Source organism: Labrus bergylta, chromosome 6 (assembly GCF_963930695.1).
Source record: "Labrus bergylta chromosome 6, fLabBer1.1, whole genome shotgun sequence".
Lineage (NCBI taxonomy): Eukaryota > Metazoa > Chordata > Actinopteri > Labriformes > Labridae > Labrus > Labrus bergylta.
In genome coordinates, this window is record NC_089200.1 from 28,648,877 (window position 1) to 28,669,550 (window position 20,674).

At 40.4% G+C, this 20,674-nt stretch overlaps 1 protein-coding gene across 1 annotated transcript in view; it reads right to left on the bottom strand.

Annotated features, from left to right (window-relative positions):
* Nucleotides 1-770: 770 nt before the first annotated feature.
* Nucleotides 771-20,674, bottom strand: part of atp10a (ATPase phospholipid transporting 10A) — a 50,698-nt gene continuing 30,794 nt past the window's right edge. The window contains exons 13-21 of the mRNA XM_065956119.1: nucleotides 18,928-19,112; nucleotides 17,859-18,219; nucleotides 16,016-16,092; nucleotides 12,750-12,875; nucleotides 12,408-12,608; nucleotides 10,655-10,735; nucleotides 10,437-10,541; nucleotides 5,064-5,251; nucleotides 771-4,887 (exon numbers count right to left, since the gene is read on the bottom strand). Of these exons, the coding sequence (XP_065812191.1) occupies nucleotides 4,263-4,887; nucleotides 5,064-5,251; nucleotides 10,437-10,541; nucleotides 10,655-10,735; nucleotides 12,408-12,608; nucleotides 12,750-12,875; nucleotides 16,016-16,092; nucleotides 17,859-18,219; nucleotides 18,928-19,112 (1,949 nt within the window). The 3' untranslated portion in view covers nucleotides 771-4,262. The remainder of the gene's footprint in view (nucleotides 4,888-5,063; nucleotides 5,252-10,436; nucleotides 10,542-10,654; nucleotides 10,736-12,407; nucleotides 12,609-12,749; nucleotides 12,876-16,015; nucleotides 16,093-17,858; nucleotides 18,220-18,927; nucleotides 19,113-20,674) is intronic.

Below are 20,674 nucleotides of genomic sequence, written 5' to 3' on the forward strand. Positions count from 1 at the left end.
CAGCTATACACGGACACAGGAGTATCGAGAAGAAAAAAACTTAATAATAATTATGATCATATTTTAGTGAGAATGTAAGGATTAAGTTGACATGCTGCTAGTTGAACCTATAAATGAAAGTTTTGGGTCTCTCTTACCTCTTAGTAATTACTTTAAAAGTTGGAAACAAAAGTTAGATCATATAAAAGCCCAGCAGAAAATAATTGTATTAATACCTCAGTTAACAATTTCTGAATCCCTGGTTTCAACTCTTATTCAGAGTGGTTTAATGATCATTAAGTCATTTGTGATTCAATTTAGAAAGAAATGTTTGTTTGTCAGTCAGTACAGAGCGCTGCAGTCAGAGTACTTAAAAGGTCAAACCAACAGCCCCACATCACTCCTGTACTTAGATCCCTTCACTGACTCCCTGTTAAGAATCCAGTTTAAGATTCTCACTCTCACTTACAGATCCTTACACTGCCAGAATCCAGATTATCATGCTGAAATCATATGTCTCTATCTCTATCTATGTCTATCTATGTCTATCCATGTCTCTATCAGGCGACCATTGCCTGATAGAGACATAAGATAAACCCCCGGGTTCAGCTGGACAGAAACATTGATTACACTAGAATCAGCATCTACAGTTTAACTAAAATAACAAAACACAGGCTGTGCTTTGAGATCCATGGTGTGGTAAGCTTTATATTTGTATTTACTTAATTCCCCTCCTCCTCCTCCCTTAACCCAAACTTTGAGGCAAGGTACTCACAAAAGTAAAGTCAATGTCAAAACTGAAGACAGACGTTTTATTTAGCAAAGAGTACACTTTTCTGAACAGACAGGTAGCAAAGATAAATACTAAATTATCAGTTTTATTTTGTTCACAAGTCGCCACGATGCAAATAACTTGGATAATTGGATCTCTGAACAAAACTTAAAGTAAAGTAGGTGCTTGTTGCGGTTTGTTGGAGTTTTTCAGTGTTTCCAGCACGCTCCAACCATTTGTTTTAATCTAATCTGGATAACTAGATCACACCTTTAAGTATACTGAACAGTGATTTAACAGATTAGTATTTCTTAATGAGCGTAAAAAGAAAAAGTGTGAAATATTTCACTTATATAAGGCCTATCTTGTAACCAAAAGACATTTGTCAAACCAGCGAATCGAGCTCAGATATGTTCAAGGCTTTGTGCAGAGAGCGTCGAAGTTCCTGTGAGGAATTAGCAAAAGTGGGAATGTTGGAATCAGCAGTGAAAACGCTCCAGCTTCATTCTGCCACATGAAGTGTGACGCCAAACGCTCAGAACAGACAGAAACTATAAAACAAAGTGGACAGACTGCCGAGTCAGAAAAGTGAGCAACATGCCAGAGAAAGACAACGTGTGCAAAACCAGACAGGAGGAAAAGAAAACACATCACATGTAGCCTCATAAATATTATCGACAATTACAGAAAGACAGAGAAAAAATCTTCAAACTCAAACAGCTTCAGCATCAGAACAAAACTCTTAATATTTGTAATTCTTCTCCAGTGTTAAGGCACAGACTATTGCTTAGAAAATACAGGAATATAAATGTTCTTTGGTAGATGATACAAAAATGTACTGCAACGACACAAGAGATACAACAAACATTAAATATTAAAGGTGCTGATGCTTTAAATGCTAACAACAAACTGTAGCATCTTTCCAATCTTTCACACTTGAACTAGTAAGTTTGTGTATGATGGAAAAAAAAACACATCATGATTTCCTTTAAAAAAAATGAAATAAGTCCCACTCTTTTTCTTCTCAAATACACAGGACCAGCACCAACAATACTCAACGGCTCTTCTGAAATAATGCTTTCAAAGTGCAAAATCTAACCTTAAAGCCTCTTCTTAAACATCCGGTGGAAACCTTTGGTCACCAGCGATGTGTTTGGTTTTTCAGCTGAGAATACAAAATGTTTAAACTGTGGAGAAAACATGAAATTAAGTGATACAAAATGACCTTCAAGTAAATTAGATGATGAAACATGATGGTAGCTTGTTGACAACCTACTGTGCAGTGCTACAATGAATAGTTTGACATTATGGAAACAGGCTTATTTGCTTTCTTTGTGAAAAACAATGAGCTACTATCAGGAAATTGTTTGTTCGCCAAAAAAAACTAAAACCCAGAAACCCTGCTGACCAGCACTTCAAATGAATATCTTTAACATGTTACATCTGCTGTTTGAACTTTACAAAGAAACACATTTATGAAGGGACTTCTCTTAGCCTGGTGCGCCCACATCCTGGAGGTTTGGCAGGTTTATTGGCAATTTTTATGAATTAAAAGAAAATTTAAAAAATGCTACTTAGTGAATTTCAAAGTTGTAAGAAGGCAGATTTGGACAAAGCTAACTAGTCGATTCTTTTATCTTATCATTACGCATACTCAGTATATCATGCTCAACTTTATATTTAAAGCTCCAGTGAGGAACTTTTGGTTTGGGTTGAGTTTGGCGCCCCATGTGGACAAAGCTGTAAATCTTGTTGCTTTACTTATCTTGTCCTCTGCCTTTATAAATGTTAAAAACATAAAAATCTAATGTCGCTTTCTCTTCACAGTAAATCGTATCAGTCTGTGAATCTTTACAGTGAATAATGCACAGAAAAGGCGGCTATATATTGTTTTTTTCTGACAGCTACCCCTTGGCAGCAGAGCTTTAAGGCATCAAAAATAACTTGAAAGAAATAATCAATACCTATGCTTATGGAATTATTTGTTATTGCAGGTAATATAAAGGTCTGTTTCAGTCTGTTTTATAGCCAGTGAAAAACTCCTCACCCGAGCTTTAAATGAGAAGCTAAATCCAGACAACAATCAGCTTGACTCAGTTTAAAGACTGTAGAAAGGAGAAAACAGTTAGCTAAGCTTCTTTAAAGGGAAAAACTGCCTAAATTACATTTTAAATCTTCTTTATCAAACCATACCAAACCTGATTTAAGAAATGAGGACTTTTTCAACACGTGGCTGGCTGCAGTGACCTCCGAGTGTTTCTGCAGGTTACCTTATCGATTGAAAGACAAGAAAACATCCTAATTAGCGAGCTTTAGAGGCGCAGGTAGGCAGTTTGAGGCCGAGATAGCTGCTATCAAGGCTAACAGGACAACAGTTAGCTTAAGTTAGCACACAGACTGCTAACAGGGAGAAACAGTTAGTCGAGCTACATTAAAGGAAACAACTGACCACCAGCACGTCTAAATCTCACTAATAAATATGTTATATGTTCATTTTTTTAAACTACAACTACTGGGCTCTTTCTAGGTTGGGAGTTAGATAAACAAAAAGCTTTAACATAAATGAACATCACATGGGTTGATAGTTGGATTTTGTGACCTCTGGATGGAACCAGGCTTCTATTGTTGTCTCATGTTTTCAGTCGTAATGTTAAGTATGCTCACTATTTCCTAGCTCTACCTCCATTTTATCAGACAGCTACATTTATCTCAACTCCTCATGTACGTAACTCTTTCTAAGCAAATAAGCATATTTACCGAAGTGCCAAACTCTTCTTTAAACATGAACTGTGAAACAGATCCAATCAAACACACACAATGTAACACACCTGCATGCACATATGCATTCAAACAGCATCATTTCTGGTAGAATTCTGCAGAATTCAAACTTAAATAAAAATGATTAGGTGAATCTTTGGAATGCATTATTGGAGTTTTCAGTGGAATGAACTGTGAGAGAAAAAAAACATCTATAAAACGAGCTTTCAGCTTTTTAAACTTTCTGGAAAAAAAAAAAAAAAGGCTTGCACTGAAACGTGCACCAAGACAATGCCACTATATTCAGACTTATGTAAAGATAAAACTCTTTGAGAATCTGCACTGACACATGTTTCTATAAAACATACAAATCTTCCTCTCTGGGATAAGGACATTGATTTAAGGCCACAGTGGCATCTGATCCCAGTCAGAACTGAAAGAACAGAGTACCATTTTAGAGAGGAAACAAAAACTCCCAAATACCCAACAGTGGAATGTCTGACTCTGCTCCTCCTCCTCTTTAAAGAACTGAGATGCATCTTTGTGAAATATAAAAATCCGCAGAAGATAAAAGAACAGGAGATCCAGTTCTTCCACCTCCTAAATCTCAAACATATCTTTACCTCTACGCATCCAAAATATAAAGTACCTTTTTCTATATTTTATAAAAGAATCTCCTTGAAAAATACAATAAAATTAGATTGAAAAAAAACTATCGTGCAAATTGGAGTCTGAGTAAAAAATGCTTAAGACATCATGTCGTGACGTGCAGCGACTGTTCTGTGTCCTGCTCTGTCTTCTGTGCTTTTTGAATAATCTGCTCAGACTTGAGTTTTTCCTCCGAGTCCCGCGTGTATCTGACACACGGGGTGTCTCCGTCGGGGGGCAGGTTCAGGTGGATGCAGTCTGTTTGGCTGAGCAGAGGTGTGGAGGTGATCCAGCCGGACAGACTCAGATCTGACGCCTCTAAAGTTTTATCTAAGCGCTCTGAGTCTCTGGTGGAAGGAGGCTGCGGCTCCTCCGAGAGCTTTGGAGCATCTTTGGTGTAAGGAAGAGTGTCTATTTCCGATGGGACAAATGTGTAGAGGTCCCTCTCGCTGTCTGCAGGCCCCCGTCTCCTGGCCTGGTTGTCTGTTTGTAAAACGGGCCCCTGTGATGTGTTGGAGCCGGGGAAGCTCCTTTGGTCTTTTTTATTGCAGCCTGTAGAGGAGGGTGTGCTGAGGGACAGGAAGTGAGTCTTGGGGCTGAGCGCCGACCCCACCTCGACCCTGCTGAGGCTGAGGATGTTCCTGCGAGTTTCTGCGGGGAGTTTATCCAACTGTCTCCCGACTTGAATCGGGCTGGGAAACAGCGTTCCCTGACACGCCCTGTAGAAGTATCTGGAAAGTAAAACAAAGGCAGACGTCAGGACACTCTCGCTCTTCCAAAGCTGAACGCCGACTCTCGGGATAAACATTTAAACACATCTGGTACAGATAGAACACACGGCTCATAAAATATGAGAGGAACGGGCTTCAGTGTTTAATCAAAATGCTAGAAATACAGCGCAGGATACCTGGGCAGCAGTGCAGCTACTGGTGTGATGAGACAGAGCAGGTAGAAGAGGGGGTCCTGCAGCAGCCTCTGCATGGTCCAGTACGGGTTGGAGGGGGAGTAGCAGGTGGGACAGGAGGCGTTGTAACACAGAGCCACGGTGAAGAATAAAGAAATACTGAAGGAGATGGACAGCCAGTTCATCCAGGTCTGCAGAGAGGGAAGAACAAGGACACTTTGACTTATGTTTTACAAAAATGCAGAATGAAATTAAACTGAGGCTACAGCCTGAAAATCCACAGTTCATATCGACAGACTAGAGTCGACAGGCATCGTGTTAGTTAAATATTTACGCTTAGTATTTTTTTTTGCAGGGAAAAAAAAAAGCCGCTCTTCTTCTGCAGACACAGAACATCTCAGAGCCCAGCTTACATTTACACATTCGGGGATAGTGGAACCATCTGAAGTGAACTGGGTACAGGAGAAGGGAAGCACAGGTACGGCATGAAGGTCGCCCAAATTGCTTTGTGGAGATCAAAGCAAGAAGTGTTGTAGTTTGAAAGTTTGAATCATAACAGAAATACACAATCTGGTAAGCAACCGGCACAAACCAATGGTAATCTAACCACTGACTTTAGCCAGGTCATTCGGTCATGTTCTGATACACATACACACATACCCACCCGCCCTTTCCTGGCAATAGACCAGTAGTCCGGCCAAGAAACTTCTAGGAAATGGTCTTTATATAGCACACATGTTTTAATTTCCCAGTGTGATGATTGCCCACAACAGGATGATTGGGATGCTATAAAAGAACTGCTCCAGGAGAAATAAACAGATCCTCAATTCACAAGCCATAGTCTCTGTCTGATTGTTCAAGAGCATTTACTCTTCTACATAATGCGCTGCGAGCACACTAGGAAGAGTGACCAGACACCTGCGGCATCCAGGGCTGGAGTGACACTGCACAGTGGCCACAACAAAAGGTAGGAGCTTTATCTTACCAACATGTATATGTGCAGTCTGATTCTATGCCTCAGATGACGTAATAGGTGTCTAAATATTCTCCAAAAAGAACCTACATATTATGGTAAAAATTTTAACAGAACAATTGGCTGTGAATCTGCGGTCCACTCACACACCGAATCTCTCTCCTCGCTGGGGCAGCTTGACCCGAGAGTCAGAAGGGAGGAGAGGACGCTGTGTGTTTCAGTAAATTAACATAGGAAAAAAAACGAATCAGAAATAAGCAAATTATAAGTGTAAACTTATGAAGAATTAGGCCTGAGTATGCAGAGAGTGGTGGAATGTCAAGGATGACAAACCTTTGAGTGTTTATGCCAAGAGGGAATGCTATTATGTGAAATGCCCAGTGTGGCATAGTAGAAATAGTTCTCTGACCCAGAGAAAAAGTTACGCTGAGAATAAAGCCAGACTGTAAGCTTCACACTCATAACTGAAACACAGAAAAAGACTAGTTCTTAATGTAAAGTATGAGTGTTGTAGTCTCTATGAAGATGGGTATTATTAACATATCTATTTATATCCAGTCGGTTTAAACTGGAGCTACGTTAAGTAGATGTGATGTGTAGTAAGGGAGTTAGAAGACAATAAACAGATTAACTCTGTTTCAGATTCATAAGGGTGAATAAGAAAACATTGTTTGTTGTTGTTATGTAAAGGCCAATGTCGTTGTGTGTACGTTTCTATATGTGTGAAAGAGAAAATGTGAATTTCTGGCCAGATGTGTGTAAAAGAAGAGTGAATTCTGTATGAAACGAGTATAAAGGAAAGAGTGACTGACTGTCCACATGGGAATAAGTGGCTGCGTAAATGTAAAAACAAAAGATATGTGCAGTCTTTTTATGATAGAAATGTCACATCTGAAGACTCATAAATTCATATGGGGGAAACCACAGAGGTCATCAAGCACTAAAGCTAAATCCCATGAGGGGATGATCAATTCAACCAAAAGCCTCAGCCAGCAAACTCCCTTTAAGAAACCCAGGGCAAGTGGGCGTGCGCCTGGCGTCACTCCATCAAAGCCAACATGACAGGCAGATAAAACTGCCAAGAACAGACCTTTAACAAGCAACTCCTGAAGGAATGTCAAAACTTCCACAATTGAACTCTGCAATGGGAGTACATTTCGTTCCTGACATTCCTCGTTCCTCATTGCTCGAACGCCTGCCATTTATAGACAAATAGGCATCGTGTGGATAATGCCCTAGCAGAGAGAGTGAGAATTTGCGCACCCCTTAAAACAGGGGCGAACGGAAGACTTTGTTGCTTTAGCCTTGGGGCTCATCCCGAAACACAAAGCTTACAGGCTCAAAATTAGCACTCAACAGCAGCAGTTAACACCAACAAGGGCAGTTAGTCAAATTGAGTCAAATTGGCTGTGATGACGGCTGAATTCATATGAAGGCGGACCCTCACATACGTCATCACAGACCATCTGCCGCGTGATTAGAGGTACCTTCATTCAGTCCAAGCGGGAGTGTGATACTGTTTGTGTTGTACCGAGTGAATGGACTGAAAGGGAACGTCAGTGTTCATCATTAACAAAGTTTTAAATAGATTTTTTGTTTTTTCCAAAAGTACCCTCCTTTTCAAAAAGCCTTAGCTCACTTGGTGATGAAAATCCTCAAGACTTTTGACTTACAGAGCTAAAAAATGACTCACAGGTCTCAAAAACCTGACAGGTGTTTAACTGCCAGTGAGGAACTTTTAGTTTGTGTTGATTTTGGCGCCCCCTGCGGACAAACTGGCAAATTTTATCTTTTGCTGATCCTGTCTATTACATAGACAGGAGAGTGGTGTTTTTGAACAAGAAAAATCTTAAACATTTCACTCACTATAATAATATTTGCTGTTGAAAATGAAAATGAAGTTTATATTTGCAGCTTGATGTTAATCCCTTTGACTCAAACCCCTCGCCTGAGGTTTCAGACATTAAAAATAACTAACTAAAGATAATTAGTCTCTTCGCCGTTGGTCTCATTTGCCTTTCTAGGTCATGAAGATGTATCAGTGTTAATCTCAGACTGTTTCATAATCAACTAGGAACTCCTCACAAGAGCTTTAGGGAAAATGATTATCCATGTACTTCCTACAGGTTATACATGAGTCTCAAGTAGGCTAGAGGAGTTTGGAGACTTAACAGAAAAATAGGGAAAGAGGTCATCAAAGCTTCATATTTAATAACCAGAATTAACATTATCAATGTGTCATTAGCTTTGTTATTAGGCTGTAAAGTTTCCTGACATCTCACAAGAACGTGTATAACCAACATCAATTCTGACAATCTCAGTACAAAGGGAGTTATTTATACAAAAACATATTTAGAACATTAATGCATTATTTTTGCTTAATGTCATGTATTTTGAATGCTCTTAGTAATGTTTGTTTTTCACTTTGAACCGCTCTATGTAAGAATGATGTTTAATAAATCAACCTGCCTTCCCTTTATGATCTGACTGTTGGCCGCTCTTTATGATGTGATTCTGAAAAATGTGTTTGACCACTGCTGGAATCTGAGGATGTGTAAAACTTGACCTGATACCATCCACCAGGGCAGAATAGAAACAGTTAATCACACAAAGTCTGAAGAAGTATTTTAAAAAAATACACTAACAACCTGAGTGCAGCCAAATGTCAGCATTTATCACTTATTGCTCAAATACAAATTACCGCCTTGTGGTTGTTGGACTCTGCCAGTCAGTCATGTTTCAGTTTAAATCCACCCCGCACTCCATGTTTCACTGTGAAAGTGTTGAACTGTGGCTGGGATGTGGTTCAGGGTTATATTTGTTAAATGGTTGTCACAATATGAGATTTGTAAACTTCTTTAATATTCTAGTAAAAATCAAAGGATATCACTAGCTCTTTTCAGACCAATCTTTTTTTGCAAAAGTGCAGAAACTACGCTCAGCTGTCATCACCATAAATGTAAATCCATATTGATTCCGCAACGGTGTAATACTGTTGTCCCAGTATGTGACTTCACATTGTGTTTCAGGTGAGGTCCACATGAACCCACAGTCAGACATGCACGCACACACACAGCGCTGCGCTCCCATCCCGGCTCAGCTGACCTGAGGTCTCGCCTCCGACGCCTCCGTTACTACCTCCAAAGACGGGAACAGCAGGGGTCACTTCTGCATTTAGATTGAAGGTGAAACATCACAGGGGGGGTATATATCACAGCTTGGAACGGCATTCTGCTGAACACAGCTAAAACCTGTTTTTCAATACCATGGCAACACAAATAGAAGTCCTGGGCACCACATATTAGGACATTTCTTCTTTTTTTTAAATTAACAAAAAATTCAGGAAAAAAAAAATATTTTTTGACACTACATTTTCTAAATTAATTGCAGTGCAGATATAAATATATTTGACACACATTTTTTTTCTTAAGTTTCTGAAATACATATCCTACCATATCTGTTTAATGAGAAGTCAGCACTGAAATATATTTTGTTTTTAGATAAATCATCATGTGCTTTTTAACAAGCTGAGGCAGTTAGACTAAAAACATGAGCCACAGATAGGCTTTTGTGGAGCTGACAGGCTGATGATACACATCTGACAAATGGAATTACACACAATTGTTCAAGAAGGTATTGCCTCCCCTGACACACACAAATCCATACAAGAACACACACACAGGAGCAGATAATTAATTACAGCCTCACAGCTACTGTAAGGGGAGGGAGGGGGAGAGAAAGACCGTTACCTGGTGTCACCTCCTACACCTTTAATTGACTTTCACAGCCGTTTCCCTGTGATGCATGGATTCTTTTCAAGAGAAGGCAGAAAACAAAGCATTTTGAAATGTTTACAATTCAGTCGAGCCTTCTAACACTCGGAATCCTTCTCTGAAACAAGAGGCCATCATGTCCAGGAAGGTATTTGGTGAAAAGGACATTTTGTCAGACTGAATTTACAGCCTTGGCATAATGGAAAAGACTCTCATTCAGTGCAGGGTCATAAATATAAAATGGCTCATGACCAAGACTGCAGCGCAGTTTACGAGAAGCACACGTGGATACCTGAGAATAAAACCAAGGCGGGAGGTGTGTGTGTGCATAAGGGAGGAACATGAGCAAGTATTTTGGAGCTGTGTATCAGTGTGAGGTGATGGTGTGCTGAGATGTGGAGGAGATAGTTTGGAGAGGAGGTTGGCGGAGGCAGAGACGCTGTCAGGCTGATATATTGTCTCTGGAGCTGCAAAGCTTTCTCGTTCAATCTAATCAGCTTGAGTTAAACATCCATGTGCCTGTCAGCCTTCACACAAAGACAAGCCGGTCTCAGAGAGAAAAAGCAGCACTTGAGGGCATTTCAAAGCCAGCATTGAGTCATCAGTTGAGTCTAAAATGAGGCGTCTTACCCAGGTTTTGGTCTCGATGCCTAAATGCACCAGGATGGTGAATAAAGCGAGGGTGGTGATGGGAGTTCCCCATGTAAACAAATCTACGTCAGAGTCAGCGTAGGCCTGAAGAGAAGAAGAAGACAACAGGGTGGAGACAGTCAGAGTGGAAATGATGAGTAAGTCAAAAAGCAACATGGAAAAACTGAGTGAAGAGGGAAGTAAAAAAAGAGACTCACAAAGTACGGGATGAAGAAGCAGATCAGACTTTGGTAGAAGGCATCAATCATGTTCATCCAGAACATGTATGGCTTATATTCCTGCAGGAGAAAAACAAAGACATACAGCCATGAGCCTCATCGATGTGACGGAGCAGAGGTGGAGTTCATACCATTATTAATTAATAACATATCATTTTAGGGACTGTGCAAATCATCCCAGTGTCAACATCATCGTGATAAACACATTAGCAACAGTCTTCATTTATTGAAATAATAAGAAAAAAAAACGTTCTCACTCAGCATGTTTACATTTGACCTGGATGAGTACAGAGTAGAACGTCTGTGCACAAACATTTTAATGCAGTCAGATGAAGCTTAAGCTAACTATTAGCTAGCCTCAGGTTCATTAGTGCCAATTTGGATGTCTTTTGGATTTCATTCAGGAGAACATGTTGCAAACACAGACATTGTGTAGAACATGACAAACGGCAGAAAGACGTCAGTTATAATGTACCTCAGATGGACTCTTTCATTATTTGTTTATTTACCGTCATCACCATGTTGTCTTTTCTTCCTACTGATATTGTCATCGTCGTCAGATACTGTCATCGAACTGTCATGTTGAACAATGTTATCGCACATCTTTTTTTTTCTCATATCCTGAAGGCCCAATGTAAAGAACAATGGGAGTCTGCTGAGTTAGAGGCTCTCTTTACTAGAAAAGCAATAAAACAAAACTAAAAAAACAGTGGGTCTTGGGCGCAGATAGCCCGACAGTTAGGTCGCGCCCCGTGTGCGGAGGCTTTAGTTCTCCAACCGGGTGGCCCGGGTTAAAATCTGACCTGTGGCTCCTTTCCCGCATGTCATTCCCCTCTCTCCCTCTACTAGTTTCAAACTGTTTCGTAGACTCTGCCCTCACATGACAAAAAAATACCTGCACAACTTGATGAAAACTCATCCAACAGATGATGAGACAGACAGACACAGAGAGTCAGGGACACACAAATTCAGTTATCCTAATTCTCTGAGACCGTCCAATAGTTGAAGAGATAAATTAGTCCAAAGCCGACTTGTTGACTGAATCCAAACAGGATTTGGGGTGCTGTTGATTCAACACTTATTTCTAAACATACAAACTCTCCACAAATGTTAATGTGTTTAGAATATGGCGTCTATAACTAACACACTAGCGGCCATTTCTAACGTCCTTTAAAAGAGCAGAGATGTGTTCAAAGGTGATGACAACTCAACCAACTAAAAAAACATCCCAAGCTAAATCTAAATCTATGGAAAGATAAAAAAAAAACTATGAGATGACTGAGAGCTCTGAAGGAAGTCAAATCAGCCTTTTGTTTCAGCAGATGGAAAATAAAACACTCCACACAAAAACATCTCTAAATCTGAGATAAAAAGAGGCAACTTAGAATATCCTTGCGGGGCTAGATTTATATTTGTGTGTAAAATACTGTTCATTTGTTTATGGATAGTCAGGGTTTCTTAGCATCTTTGTTGTCCTGTAGTCTTTAAAAATGTTGACACTTTAGAATATGTATAAACACAAGTAATCCTAAAACAGATGAATCCACACATAACGTTTTCTGTGATATGATGCCAAGTTATTAGGTGAACAACTTGGATGTGAGTATTACGTTTCCAAAGTAGAAATGATGCTAGATTAATTGTGTTAGATTCTCCTTTTCTTTCTGAAGCACAGATCTTTTACACGTAAAATAAAAAGGGAAACAGAGATAAAAACGGGAGCTGAGCGGACCTCTGAGTTCTGTCCGTTCACGTAGAGCTGAGGTAGTTGTTGCAGAGTCTCTGCTGACACGTCTTTGTCCAGCGTGCCGGTGATGAGTTGTGGAAAGGCGGAGAACATCAGGTTGAAGAAGATAAGATACCACTGGTCAATCATGGCTGAACCTGAGAATCCACAGTAGAACTGATACCAGAAGATGAGCGCCACAAACATCTGTGGGAACAAGAGATAAGGTGGTGGATTCACACGAGGAGACGGGACAGAAAAAAAAACAAGGAAATACACCGCCGGAGAGCGTTATGGAGGACATTTGTGTCTGCACAGATAAACAGAAACAGAGGTGAAGCATCTTACAGCGTTCTTGTAGAAGAAATAGAGGATCATGTTAGCCAGTCGAGAGTAGCACCAGTGTCCATGGACCAGCAGGAGCTTCTGGAGATACCGGAAACGCGGGAGAGCAAAGTCGCTTGCCATCACCGCCTGCAAAACATACACAAAGAGAGGACATTCTTCTTTCTGTACTCTCTCTCCCCCTCCTGCCCACGTGCGTTTTGCAGCTATGAGGAAATATCTGCAGGAAGTAGCTGCACTCGCCGGCCTCATTTTAATGAATCTTTAGTGGGTATAATCTTTCCAAAGCAATAACCCTTAAACAAGTTTGTGCACCTTTAGGGATTGATTGTTACAGCAGCAGGACGCTGTCAGTCCCATCCATCAACATCCAACAACAAAACCCTCCCTGGAGTCACACCGGGTTTATAACTTACACTTTAAACTGCGCTGTTTCACCCTTTATGACACCCCTCAAGTGTCAACATTATTCGACAAGAAGAAGAAGAACAGCAGACGCCTCGTTTTGCAGCAATTTAGTTTCTGCCGCACTCTAATAACGGGCCCCGCTAACGACTACACGGGGGGGAGAGCGCTCTGATAAGAGAAAGGTGTGTTAATCATAACGAGGTGTGTGTGTGTGTGTGTGTGTGTGTGCTGAAATGTGAGTCTCGGTGCAGAGCGGAGTCCTGAGGAGTGACCGCTGTCTCATTAGGAGGGGATTTGATTAACAGTGATTAATGTAGCAGCCCCCGTTAAGGACAGGATACTGAGACTTTAACAGATGTGCTACACAGCAGTGCGCCTCCAAAGCCTCTCCTGGAAGTTAATTGGGAATCTCCATCATCGCTTTGCAAGATCACCTTTCTGGAACAGGGGGCTTAAGTGAAATTAGAGGGGGGAGGGTCAACAGAGCGGATTTATTTCATTCTTTATGCAAAGCTGACAGCGTCTACTTTGGCCTTGGTTTTGACCTTAAAGGGTGGAGAGAAGCCGGGGTGAAAGGAGTTGAGACTAAAGAGAACCATCAAATGATCTGCTTCGCTGCAGGACGCAGGACAAGCTACCTGACTCAGCATCACACAGGCAATACAATTTAAAGGATGTGTATGCATGGGGGTTACAACATACACTTAAGAGTAATGAAACCCATCAACTATGTTAAAGAAGTTAATCCCTTTACTTCTATCTCCTGGACTTTTCTCGACCCCCCAGGAACTCTAACAGGATGGTCGTGACACCAGAATTTCAAACATTATCGATGCCTGTTTCCTTACCATGGCAACAAAAATACAAGTCCTTGACACCCAATGTTGGGTAATGTCTTTTTTCTAATTACCAAACAATTGCAGGAAAACTCCAACACACTGTTTTAATTGCATTTTTTTTTAAACAAAAACATCCCAAACTTATAAAATAAAAATAATCCTGAACTGAAGAGGATTCAAAACTTTCGAAAATGATTTAATCACAGAAGAATTCTAATGTGAAGTAAGCTCTAACTGTTTTCTATACCACTGGACTCCTTTCAACCCCTGAGTCCCCTAGGGCTGTGCTCCAAAACATCTACATGGCAATGTATCGTCATGTGCTCCTTGCAAATACATCTATTTATGCAGATGTTACAGAATGGATATGGCTGCAGAGCTGTGAAGACAGTTATGAAAGACAATTGACCTATTGTGCAGTTCACTATAACACATTAGTCATAGCTCTGGGATTTAAATATTTGAATGTATTTCTAGGATCTCCGAGGACCTGAATTGAAATCAGGGGTGCAAACTCATCAGGGATGAAAAAGGTGACATGGATCCAAACTCCCTAGGGGGGTCCGGGGGCATGTGCCCCCCCCCCCCCCAGGAAGATTAAAAAAAATATATATCAGCTTTAAATTGTGAATTTACAGATGATTTTAGCATTCAGACCTTCTAAAGAAGCAGTGCAAACAATAAGAAAAAAACAATTGCTTGTTGATATCTATGTTCTGTTTTAACTTTTTGATAAAGCTTCAGTGAAACATGAAAAACCTGTGCTCCCAACCTTGAGTCCCTTTTTTATAAATGGGATGAATTTGCAGAACAGGGCTTACCATGTTCCACTAAGGGGTGATGTGAAGGGCAGTCACTATGGAAGTAGCTCTCAGAGCAGAGTCTGAGAGAGCATCATAATACAATCATCAAGTATTTCAAATATCTTCTATCATAAAATATGTAACATTATCAATATATGAACCTGATGTTTTGCTCCTCCTGATTCTCATTAAGTTTGTATTCCCTCTCTTATTACATGTGTTGACACTGAGATAATAATGAACCAGAAAGCTGTATGAAGTTACCTTCAAGCTATCACACATTCCTCTCATCATCTTTACCTCTGTCTACCAAACGGTAAATATGATCAGACAGTATGTTTAATGAAAGGCTGGCTTGCTAACCAGACTTCGAATCTTTCCACAGTGTTATCATGGAAAAATAACGTCATGTAAATTAGCCATGTGCTGCACATTGAGACTCATTGAATCAGGTTTCATGCTTCTTGCGGTCGGCGTGAAGATATTGCGCAATCGCGGTTGGCGCTAGAATGGTCCGCGGAGGATCTGAACGCCCAGCTGTGCACCCCCGAGATTTTCGGAATGCGGACGGGTTCGTGCCGAGATTGGCTGCAGGGTCCGGTAGTACTTCCGGCCGTGTTGAGCAATTAGACCGCTCTGACCGCAATCGGAAACGACTTAACGTTCACGGGACCGTGCTCGCCGGCCGCAAGAAGCATGACAGCTCGCGTCGCAGATTTACCTCCAAATATTTTTATTGCAGATCTAAATGAATCACACAAATGACCAAATTGGGATCCAAAACGGCAAATTTCGCCGAAAGGTGACAAGTTTGCACCCCTGTGAAGTGTTTTAAGGTGCATGATCCTTAATATGCCTCTGCTGTTATTCTCAACAATAAAATACAGCTGTTGTAGTGAATTCTGTGAAGGACATGGTCATTATCCAAAAACAATGTTTATCACGATATGTATCGTATTGTGGCCTCTGTGACACGTATCGTATTGTGGGGTTGTGGGAATACCCAGCCCTAGTGTCCCCTCATGATGGAAGTAAAAGAGAACGCAGCTTTGAGGCATTTTTATGTTGGTTTCACTTTTCAAATCCAGAGGCTGCGTCTTCTTCTATAACGTATTTACCTCTAAACAGCCCACAACGTAATCATTCCTCTTCTTTTTTTAAATCATATTTTTATCTATTATTCCCTTTACTGTTGGGTCCGGCCTGGTTTTCTCCTTACCTGCATGCCCTCCTGTCCTGAAATGCCCACACCCACATCGGCCACCTGGATCATGCTGACGTCATTGGCCCCGTCACCTGAGATTAATGTTGTAAGAGAGAAAAAAAAGTCCTCTTAGAATGAGAAACTAAGCACATATTCTTAAGGTTTATGAAAATACATTGTTAGCAGCAGATCAGCAAGAAGTTTGGAAACAGAGCGCTCTGTACTAACACTTCTACTATTATACGAGTTGAAGTTTTTGTTTATTTTCAACTTTAACCAGGCTGTCCCTTTGATAAGGCAGGGTTAATCCTGCTGCAGAGGTGAAGGAGGACTGATTTTGGTCTTTGCTCCTTTTCAGGGCTGGGATTTTATTGTTTTTATTTTAGAACAGCTGGTGTACTGGGAGATGAAGTGTGGGAGGACAGAGGGGGCTTGTTGTTGTCACGATAGAAAGCATGACTGAAAATGAGGGAAAGGTGGTGAAGAGTGCTCAAACACAAATTAGTCCTTTGTGTTAGCGGACAAAATCTCTCCTAACACAGTGCTGCAGCACCGGAGTATTACCTCAGTGGTTCCCAACCTGGGGGGGGGGGGGCACCGAAGAGCTCAGGGAGGGACCTTTATCTGCTTTGAGGTTTTCAAAATAAGATTAGCATTGATTAACTACAATCATCTAAGGAAAAAAGGTTGTGAACCTCTGTATTAAGTGACAATAATGACAAATGAGTATTTAAAGTCCTTTGATACTTGGGTGCAGATTTTTTCTCATGCAAAGGAAATAAATTCAAGCTCTGAGGGGCATAGTGTGCCTTTCTTAAAATGAAGATCATAATTATCATTATTTAGTAGACAACAGACAACAAAAGGTGTATGCTCTTTCTTAAAATGCTAAGATAAGAGAGACGATAGATTTTAGAGCTTCACTAGAGCTGCAGTGTTTCTCCCACTTTACTGCAAACATCCCAATGACAGGAAAGTGCTCGGTTTGCAAAACAGGATCCTCCTGAGAGCAGCAGGAACAAATAAATGAAAAACAGGGAAAAGACGTTCATAAGTCACTCTGACATCCTCATGTCACCTCTGTTCTACCACAGCGTAATTAATGCAGAGTTTATAATTACCAAAGGAAGCTCAAAATAACTTTGTTTTGACTGAGCAGTCACAGCGAGGGTGCAGAAAGTGTGTGTGATGAGTTAGTCTTACTATATTGACATAAATGAAGAGGAACAAACAGGAGATTCACTGTATCTGGGTCATACAATTTGTTTTTGTTTACTTTTTTTTGTTTAAAAAGTGTGAAAGTCTTCTGGCAGCAGAGCGGCAGATGTTACAATCGAAGAACAAACAAGACTATCAGCTAAATAGGAAGAAGTTAAATACACATAATTCAAGCTAAGAATACCACAGCTGCAGGTTGAACATAGTCACAAGCTGTATGATTATGTACGTTAAGGCTTATTAAATCACTGCCCATTGATTTATGCACAAATAACTGATTACAATGACTTTCATTTTTTAAATTCTATGTTTTCTTATGATATGTTTGACAGTTTCAGGATTATTGTTTAGGTTATAAATAAATAATAGGTAAATTGTACTTTATTCTCTAATTTATTATGATTTGTATAATATACGACTTCAATCTGCTCATCTTACTTCCCTTCTATTCTCTATCAACAATAATTTATGCGCATGCACGCACACTCTTGCACCTTTCCTCTCACAGTGAATGTGTTTGACTGGGTGAATGTGACATGTAGAGTTAAAGCACTTTGAGTAATCAGAAGACGAGAAAAAGTGAGTTATGTAAGAGTCCATTTATCATTTAAATGAATCTAGGTGTTGTCCACTTACTTACCTATTGCTAATGTCATGACCTTCAGCTTGTTCCGCACCAGTTTGACCACCATGCTCTTCTGCAGCGGTGTGGAGCGACAGCACAGCACTGAACGACAGCTCTGCGCGATCGCCAGAAACTTATCCTCCAAACTTTTATCTAGAGCGTAGGCCAAAGTCCGCCCATCGATCACCAGGCCCAGCCTGTGCACCATGACAGGAGCAGTGTTGGAGGATGAGGAGGAGGACGGAGATGAAGAGGGATAGATATCAAAGGGTGCAAAGTTGTTTTGGAAGTTTTTGGCTGCTTGGTCTGTAGAGCTGCAGAGGAATTTGGCCTGGATGTAGTGTAAACTCTCCTCCAGCAGCAAAGCACACGCCTCCTGGTTCAAAGACAGGCAAAGAGTGGGTTTCAATTCACGCTCAGGTCAATAAGTCAAGTTTCATATCCAACTCAGACAACCTGCAGCACATCTGGCAAACAGATGCTTCAACAGCACATATTTCAATATTGTTAGTCTTTAAATCTTTCCCAACCGTTTTAATAACAGGTGGTGTTTCCAATAAAAGCACAGTGTTATTTAAAATGCTTTTTTCAACAACTTGAGAAATGCACATATTTCTAGGAATACAATAAAAAGTTAAATAATATTCTCAGCATTTTTTAAACATTACAATAAAACTTTGGGATAAATTGTGTTTTAGAGCAGGTCGTAATACAGAGAAAGCCCTTACTGTTTTTTTAATCGTATACTTATGGCTGCAGACAGAGGCGACTGTGAGATATTTGTATTTCAATTTACATGCAGTCTTCGACACATTTGATTAAACTATCCTATTTATAAAGGAGACTTCGTTAGGCTGTAAAGGCTTTGCTCTGATCTTATTACACTGGTGCCTCTCTGACAGAACGTTTTTCTGTTTGTCTGGTTAACACTTCCTGTTTTTTTTTTGGCTAATTTGAGTTGTGGTGTTCCTCAAGGCTCCATTCTTGGCCCCATTTTGTTTTTGAAACACATTCAGTTTTTTGGCCATGTTATTCAAAACCATGGATTTGTTTTTCACTATGAAAAAGCCCATCAGTTGCTCACCTGAGAATCAGCATTCAGTGTCAGGATCTCTTCCTCCGGGTCCAGCAGCTTGCAGGCGTACGCAATATTAACAGCTGTTTCCTGTTTGTCCCCCGTCAGCACCCATATCTGCAGGCCAGCCTGACGCAGAGATGCTATGGTCTCAGGTACACCGTCCTGCAGTCGGTCCTCAATACCTGTCGCTCCTATGAAAAAAAGTAAACCAAAAGAAATAAGACATCCATATTATTATGAACATTTCCATCAGCTTTACTCGTTTTCTGGATGAGGCTGGTGCTTGGGGATATGTCAAGGGTAGGGCTGGGCAACGATTAAGGTTTTAATCGCGTTAATCGCATGAGCTCCTGTGATTAATCACGATTAATTGCATTGTTATACGCAAAATCCAATAATGAATTAAAAAGCAGTGTATTGCGCACTTTTATTGTAAATGTACTTCTCAACTTAAACAACGTAATCAAAGCAAATAAATACAAAACTAAAGCTTATTGCATTCGTTGCAGTCTGGACGCAGAGTGGTGTGGGTCTCCTCTCTGCTCTCTGACTGCAGCTGGGTCTGCTGTGCGAGGCTAGACTGACAGCCTGAGTGCTTTTGGGAGGGGCTTATGGTAGCACCCGCTGCTCGTTGAGGACAGTAACTGCAGAGCAATATGTGCTTTCATGTCAGTTTCTTACACCAAAAAAGTCTCCAATAACACCAGAAAAAGTCGCTAGATTTGTCGCTAGTTCTGTTGACAAAAAAAGTCGCCAAGGGGGTTTGGAAAGTCGCCAGATTTAGCGAGAAAGTCGCCAAGTTGGCAACACTGTTTCCTCTTTCCTGTGAGCGCCGCAGCAGACATGCGCAGCAGTAAGCAACATACTAGGCTCGCTCACGATGGAATTTTATAAAATAAAAGCCAGTGAGCAACAGACTTTTAGCAAGATAAATAATAAAAACTGCGTTAATGCGAGATAAAATAATTGTCTGCGATAATTAATCAATGAGTTAACGCGAAAATAACACGTTAACGTGCTCAGCCCTAGTCAAGGGACAACCTTTTTTTCTTTATTGATCAAAACTTTTATTGCAATATATAGCTCCATAATGCTAGTTTGAAGTGTTAACAAAGAAATGAAAGGACCCACAAGAAACTAAACAAACATTAACTCTTTAGAATAAAGTTTAACATGTGCTTAAGTAGTAGTTGATCACACATTTATAGGCCGTGTTCTTTCTTTTAAAGTCAAGATAATCAAAATGTTTAACAAACACAAAATAAAGGAGTTTTAATTCTGTCTAAAATGCTCTTCAACAGACACTAGTTCTTAGGAAGGGCTGCTTGCTTAGCTTCTGCTATCATTAGCTTAGCTTGTTTCTGGGAGTTTAGTTTCAGGTTTGGATTCCTTCTGTTTTGCTTGTTTACAAAGTTTTTATCAGGAGTCAAAATATCTACAGAGGACGACTCCTCATTAAAACATGTTAACTAATTAAATCCAGTGAAAACACTGATAAAAACTTTTCTGGTTATAAACCAGTGTCTCTCCATTGCCTTTTTGGGGAAACAAGATGAGCGTCAACTTCTGTCCAAATAACTGACATCCTTCAAAACGATTTATGTTCATAATTTCATTTTCTTTGTAGAATGACTGGAGTCCCCATTTACTGTTGTTTCTTGCCCCCAGTTCCCCTTTTTTCTCTGTCAGACATCATCTACCTTCTAAAAGACTAAATGATGTGGTTGCCATCTCTGCTGTGTGAAAGGCTATT